The sequence below is a fragment of the Fistularia commersonii genome, chromosome 7, assembly GCF_037954325.1.
Source record: "Fistularia commersonii isolate RoL2024-O1a breed Wild chromosome 7, RoL_Fcom_v1.0, whole genome shotgun sequence".
Lineage (NCBI taxonomy): Eukaryota > Metazoa > Chordata > Actinopteri > Syngnathiformes > Fistulariidae > Fistularia > Fistularia commersonii.
This window is the reverse complement of record NC_141290.1, coordinates 18,019,679-18,026,524: the sequence shown is the minus strand read 5'-3', so window position 1 is coordinate 18,026,524 and position 6,846 is coordinate 18,019,679. Positions and strand designations below refer to the sequence as shown.

At 38.8% G+C, this 6,846-nt stretch overlaps 1 protein-coding gene across 1 annotated transcript; it reads left to right on the top strand.

Annotated features, from left to right (window-relative positions):
• Nucleotides 1-388: 388 nt before the first annotated feature.
• LOC147232972 (leukocyte elastase inhibitor-like) lies at nt 389-6,495 on the top strand. Its single transcript, XM_086148881.1, has 10 exons — nt 389-499; nt 901-1,064; nt 2,359-2,430; nt 2,669-2,782; nt 3,021-3,135; nt 3,736-3,878; nt 4,679-4,756; nt 5,076-5,165; nt 5,302-5,482; nt 5,766-6,495. The coding sequence occupies exons 2-10, from the start codon at nt 906-908 to the stop codon at nt 5,987-5,989; spliced, it is 1,176 nt and encodes a 391-aa protein (XP_086005007.1). The 5' UTR covers nt 389-499; nt 901-905; the 3' UTR covers nt 5,990-6,495.
• The last annotated feature ends 351 nt before the right edge of the window (nt 6,496-6,846 follow it).

Below are 6,846 nucleotides of genomic sequence, written 5' to 3'. Positions count from 1 at the left end.
AGTAGTAAGAGGCTCTAATTTACTAAAGAAACTGCTGCACCTGTAAAAAAATGTCCACAGCAGAACTATGACCCGGTTCACCATGTGGACAACAATAAGTGACACAAATGAGTCCAGCTTATATGAGTCCTCGCCCCATTCAGTTTGATTCAATTTCAATTGGTTCTGATCTTGTAAGTTCTTGTTATCTGTGCTCAAAAGAAAACTGACCATAAAAGCTGGATTAAGACTTTATTTGTGTTTTAAGTCTGACTGCCAGCTTGAGATCAAACAGCTTAGCACTCTCAAAACAGACTATGACCCAACTTGAAGTGTTCTCCGTTCATGTTGTGAGAGGGCGTGTAAGTTTTATCTGTGGAATTCATTTCCTGAGAATTTCTCAATACTGGTTGGTGTGTCAGCACATAAATGCCAGTTGATGTGCTTCAGAGGGACCACATCCTCCTGGGTAACGCATTTTGTGTGTCTCTGGATTACCTGTGGACTTGAAGAAGCGATTGTAAGTATAAATATGGAACAACTCATGTTAGAATACTTTGTGAGGCTAAAGCAGCCTGCAGTGCCAGATTGAGTTACTATCCTTTATTTCCACATGGATTTAAAAGCAGGGACATTTTGACAACCATTTTTCTGGAAGGTTGATTGTGATGCTAAAGTAACAGCATCAAGTTATAAAACTATAGTTCATCTGACAGTTCGTAGAGTTAGGGCGAGATTTAAATTACTTGAAGAATCACATTGTTGCCTTTGAGAAAGAAACTCCGCTTCTCATTAATTACGAAGACAAAAAAGTATAGATGTTATTATTTTGCATGTGATGCAGAATTATTATAAAATAGATTATCCTGCACGACGAATGAGAATCGTTAATGTTTACCTATCTCTTCTTACTATTATCAGACACGATGTCATCACATCTCAACATCTTCAGCATGGAGATGCTGAAAAGGCTCAGTGCAGAAGGTTCGACAGGAAACCTTTTCATCTGCCCAAACAGCAACTACATAATGCTGTTGTTACTGCTGATGGGGGCTGAGGGGGAAACATTTAACCAGATAATGAAGGTAAAGAACACACTCCTTAAGTAAAGGGAGATAACAAAAGCAGATAACAAAGAAGCCATTTTAACAGATGTTGACTCAAACTTCATGATGTCCCCATAGATATGCTGGATATGTATTTTCTGGTCAGTCACAAAAGTCAAAGACAATGATTAATATACAGCTTTGATGAGGTCCGCGTCAATCATATATGTTCTTTTATGGCTTTACAGCTGCATCCTTAAAAAATAACTATCACAATCAAATTAGCGTTTTGGGACCTTTCTGTGTGGAGTTTGCATGTTCTCTCCGTGTGCCTGCATGGGCTTCTCCGGTTTCCTCCCGCAGTCCGAAAACACGCAGCAGGTTAATTGGAAAAACTGGGAAAATTGGCCAGACTGTGCGACTGAAGGTACAAATGAGTGTCTGACTGTATATGTCAGGGGTCGGCAACCCGCGGCTCCTGAGCCGCATGCAGCTCTTTCATCCTTACACTGCGGCTGCGAGTGGCTTGGGAAAATAAATTACTAGTATTTAATTGAGGTGTATTTTATTTGTGTTGGTTCCTTTTTTTAATTTCAATTCTAAATTGAAAGACTATTGTGATCTTGAAATATTCAAATAAAATGATATTTATTATTTTTCGATGCTCAAATAAACGTCACACTCGCAAAAGCCGGTATACCCAGCAGCCGTTATAGCCCCGATTTGCAGAAGCTGTGTGCTTCTATGTTCAGAAGCAGAAGTCCCATAAACCAGCTAAAATCAATATTTATAAAGATATTTTGCAAATAATTATTTTTCATTGTTTACTGACACAGTGATTTTTTCCCAATTTATTTTCAAAATTCAGGTCAAGGCTCCGCTACACGCTCTGAAAGCCCAAAGCTGAAAATGTTCAAAATGTATTCTTTACATAAATAGAATTTAATTTTCTCTGTAGTACTTTGTGGATTTCAGAAGCAACACATTACACACTTGTTTATACAAAGTGTAAAGGTAATAAAAAGCAATACATACAGTGGTATCTTACTTCTAGACGTCAAAAAGTAATTGCGGCTCCCAGTGTTTTCTTTTCCGTGGAAACCGCGCCCAAATGGCTCTTTGGGTGTTAAAGGTTGCCGACCCCAGGTATATGTGCTCCTGCAATTGGCTGGTGACCAATCCAGGACATACCCCGCCTCTCACCGGATGGCAGCTGTGATAGGCTCCAACATCCCCCACAACTCTGATTAAGATAAGCGTCAGACAGTGGATGGATGGACAATCAAACGTTTCAAAGCTTGAAGTGAAGTGAAAAGACTGATTTCCCCTGCAGGTCATGCTTGGTGATGATGAAGAGAGGGTGAAGAAGGCAAAAGGAGAACAGACAAAGTCACAGTTGATGAAGGTGGTAAAATAAACTTATTATGATAGAACGAACTAGCGGTTTTGTACTTGTTTTTGTACTAGTTTAGTTCTGCTGTTCAACAACACAAGGCTAGTAGGCTTACTCACTCTTACTCAATGAAAATACCTGGAATGTTTCAGTGAGTCCACTGGTAGATTAAGCACTGAACTCACTTTGACCACTGCTGGATGTTTATAATCTGTCAGTGGCTGAGTCTGTCTTCTCTGCCTGCTGGCAGGAGCTGATGGCTAAATTCAGCCCGATGCTGAAGGAGCAAAACAAGAAGTCTGCTTCCATGGAGGTCATTCAAGCCGCTAAGGTGTATGTAGAGCAGAGCTACAAGATTTGCCAGGTATGGATTCTGTTGGCTGGAGGTGAGCTGGGGATAGGGGAGGGACACAGCAACCTTAAACTGTCTGGCATATTAAGTCACAAACGCTAAATGAATACAAAACACTAGAAATGTTGCAAAATGAACTGTTATAGTAATGGCTGTGTGTCGGGGGGTGTTGGCCATGTCATTTTCCTGTTGGCTTCCTCTCAGCCATGTGAGTTGAATTTTAATCTGCATTGCTCCATGCTGGTTCCAGTCCTATACCGACATACTTAAAGAGATTTATATACCAGTGGAGTCTGTGGACTTCATTACCAGCCCAAAGAAGGCACGTGACTCCATCAACAACTGGATGACAGAGACTACAAAAGGTAAACAACGTCTTCAACTGACATACACATTGTGGTTTTTTTTCTGGACAAGGCCATACAAGTAATTTTATATATTAAATTACTTCCACAAACCAACAGACTATTTTATCATGCAGTATAATTGTAAGGTACATGGTTTTCTCACAAGGGCTTGCAGATGACAGATGTCTATTTCTTTCATTGTTTTTATTTTCTAAGCACATTTCAGACCTCCACTCTTAGGTGAAATGACCAACTTGATCCATCACTCTCTGTAGATCCCAAATCTGAATCCAAACTACTTCCAGCTCTCAGTTTATGCTAAAAGCATTTTAGAAACTCACATCTATTTTTTCTGTTCTGTCCATTTTTCCCTTTTTTGTCACTCCAAATCAGATCTTTCACAATGCAAGTGTAAGAGTTAACATATTTAACAACAAATTCAAAGGTCTAAAAAAAAATCATTCAGTCATAAATTTCACTGCAGTTTTGATTTAATCTAAATCAATTTAACCTTGTCTTCTGTCTGTGGAGAAATATATACTGATCCATTTAAAGAATGGTGACGGCATTGATTGACTTGAATTGGAGTTTGGTGGAAGAAGAGATTATGTTTTCTAGGTACAATCAAGGACACCCTGACAGAGCATGACATTGACAGCAAAACCCGGATGATGCTGCTGGACACCCTCTACTTCTATGGGAAGTGGAAGAATCCCTTCAATAAAGCCCTCACTTTTGACACTCAGTTCAGAATCAGCAAGGTACAACCGATCACGAATCAGACGCAACAAGTTCAGTGAAATGGATATTTGCATCTAGCTCTTTATGACTGGACGCTTTGATCAGTTAAATTTGGTAACCATGGAAACATAAACATCTTCAACATACATATCCTCAGCCTGCAAATCTTAATCATGATTTCCCCAAGTACCTTCTTTTCGATTACGATTATTTGAGCTTGTAACTTCTTTGATTATCATCTGAAATAATCTTATGTTGTTTCAATTGTGTCAATATTCTGTTTTTATGACTTGAAATGGAAGTTTGCAGAATAACTGAGCCTCTCATGGTTAAGTGTATTTTTTTTCGCCACTCACATTACCACTGTGTTGTCACGAAAAATGACAACACTAATTGAATTTTTGTTCTTCACCATTAGTTTACAACAGGTTTACCTTTTTGATTATAGCATACAACCCATTTGAAGAGGATCATTTTTAAAAATGACTGATAATCCCATAAATGACAGCTAATTTTCCTTTTTCAGTGTTCGGATTTGACCACCACTTCCTTCCTCTCTCTGAAGTCTCAACTCCTCATTGATCAATTTATTGTTTAAAATTAATAGTTTGGGTAGAAGTTGCGGCTCGGGGTCGACTTTCCAGCAACAAACATTTTGGTTCCATAAAGAATTGATTGATTACTGACAGTCAATCAATCTGATTATATCATACTGATAAAAATGGAGACTATAGCTGTGTTTCAGGCTTGACCAAAAAGCCTGACAGTTGTTCCGGTACACTGAGAAGATGACAAGCGTCTGTTGTGTTTGTTGGTTCAGAGAGAAAAACGGACGGTGAAGATGATGAGGCAGACAGGCATATTCTCCTACAGCTTCATCCCTGAAATCAAGTGCAAGGTTATTAGACATCTTTGATTTTATTTTGGTAGATACTGATAGCTGTGTGTCCAAGTGAGTTCGCTAGGCATCGAGGCTGCAGTTTCACCAATCATAGAATTAAGATGAAGACAGATAATAAGATAGGATATGATAAGATGGTATTTTTTTTTAATTCAATGTGGTACAAATGTTTGGATCTCTTCACAAAAACAGAGTAAGTTCAGTCATTGTGAACTTAGCTTCACGCTGACAGGATAGGTAAACTTAAACCTATCAAAAAAAAAAATCCTAAAGAATATCAAAGAAATTTCAATAAAATCTAAAATGTCTTGCTCAGGTCCTTGTGCTTCCCTATGATTCTGAAGACATGAGTATGATTATCATGCTGCCCGAGGACATTGAGGATGAAACAACAGGCTTGGAGAAGGCAAGACCTTTATACAATTCGCGCGTGTGTGTGTGTGTGTGTGTGTGTGTGTGTGTGTGTGTGTGTGTGTGTGTATTTATGTCCTCAAAGACCTATTGATCAGAAGAACTAAAGTCTAGCAGTGATTCCTCCTCAGCTGAAAAAGGAGCTGAATGCTGAAACATTCGAGAAGTGGACTGATCCAAAAACCTTGACAAAACGTCAGCTTCAGGTGATGCTTCCCCGATTCAAACTGGAGAGTTTTTACCACCTAGAGAAGTTCCTGATCAGCGAAGGAATTGTGGACGCCTTCAATCCTGCCACTTGTGACTTCTCTGGTGAGCTACACTAATGAATTCTATCAAGAAACTAGTTGGACTGGTCTCTTAAGCCCAGGTCACATTTCACACTCAGTGAGAAGGCTTTGCTTTTACACATCAGATGCTTAATTTCTTTACAGCTACAACATAACAGCATTCCCACAATGGGACTGAAAGTTCTCCAGAAAAATCTAAACTCAATCTACTGCCCCCAGAAATTCAAATGTGTTTAACAGAGAGATGAGAACCCCTGAAGTTTCAAGGAGTATTTCTCTAAAACTTTACTCTTCTCTGCTCTCAGGCATTTCTCCATGCAAAGACCTGGTTTTGTCCAAGGTCCTTCACAAGACTGTCATGGAGGTGAATGAAGAGGGGACTGAAGTAGGAGGTGCAACTGTAGCAGAGTTGACTTTGGGGAGTTCAAGGGAACAAATTGAATTAATCGCAGATCATCCTTTTCTCTTCTTCATTCAACACAACCCTACCTTGGATATTGTCTATGTTGGCCTATTCAGCTCCCCTTAGATACTCCAATGTTGGTCCCTTCCAATTTTACCAGAGGAAGAGCCTCTCAGACCTTTTGGCTCCATTTGATTCTTGTCCAACAATCAGAATAATATTTTTAATCAATTATGATATTTACTCTTTCTTAACTTAATCAAGCTCACTACTTTTAAAGGTACTAAAGCATGACAGTACAGGGAAAATATAATCTTGCTTTAATCAGGTCTGGGAAGACATTATTATAATCACAGTTTAGATGCAAATAATGGCCTTCTATTTTCATGACCAAAATGTTGCAATTGTTAGTTTTGGACAATGAGACATTATGTAATGACACATCAAATCTAACTATCAGAATTATTTGCTGGGTGTTCAATCCACCTGTTTGCTCTATCAGACTGATTCAACTGTCTGGAAAATTATCCCAATCAACTTCCTGACTTTCTGCCCATCTGAGCTAATTACTTCATTTGGTTCTGTTTGCCAATCATTTCAATAAAATGGTGAACATTTAGCAGAGAAACAATCTTGTATGTCTGCCTTTTTGAGCTGCAGTAAAATGCAGCTTGAAGGAGAGAACTTCCTGCTCTGCTTGCAGGAATATCATCGCTGTCATCATTACAGTTTCTATCAATCAATCATCAGTGTGATCAGTTTCCAGCAATCCCAACAATCAACCTGAAAACAAGCTCACACAAGTTATAAAACTACCCACAGTACGACGTCACCACTGCAAGTACTACAAAAAAAAATCCAAGGAGTCAGGAAATGTATTAGTCAAACCTCCATTCTCATCCAAATATTAGGATTATAAGTAAAATTGCAAACTCTTGTAGTATGAATGGTTAGTAATACTGGCAATCTCATTCTTCTCCTTT

Coding starts and splice junctions, on each gene's coding strand:
- LOC147232972 (XM_086148881.1), top strand. CDS start 906: ATGTCATCACATCTCAACATCTTCAGCATGGAGATGCTGAAAAGGCTC. Junction 2,783..3,020: donor AGAGCTACAAGATTTGCCAG/GTATGGATTCTG, acceptor TGCTGGTTCCAG/TCCTATACCGACATACTTAA. Junction 4,757..5,075: donor TCCCTGAAATCAAGTGCAAG/GTTATTAGACAT, acceptor TGTCTTGCTCAG/GTCCTTGTGCTTCCCTATGA.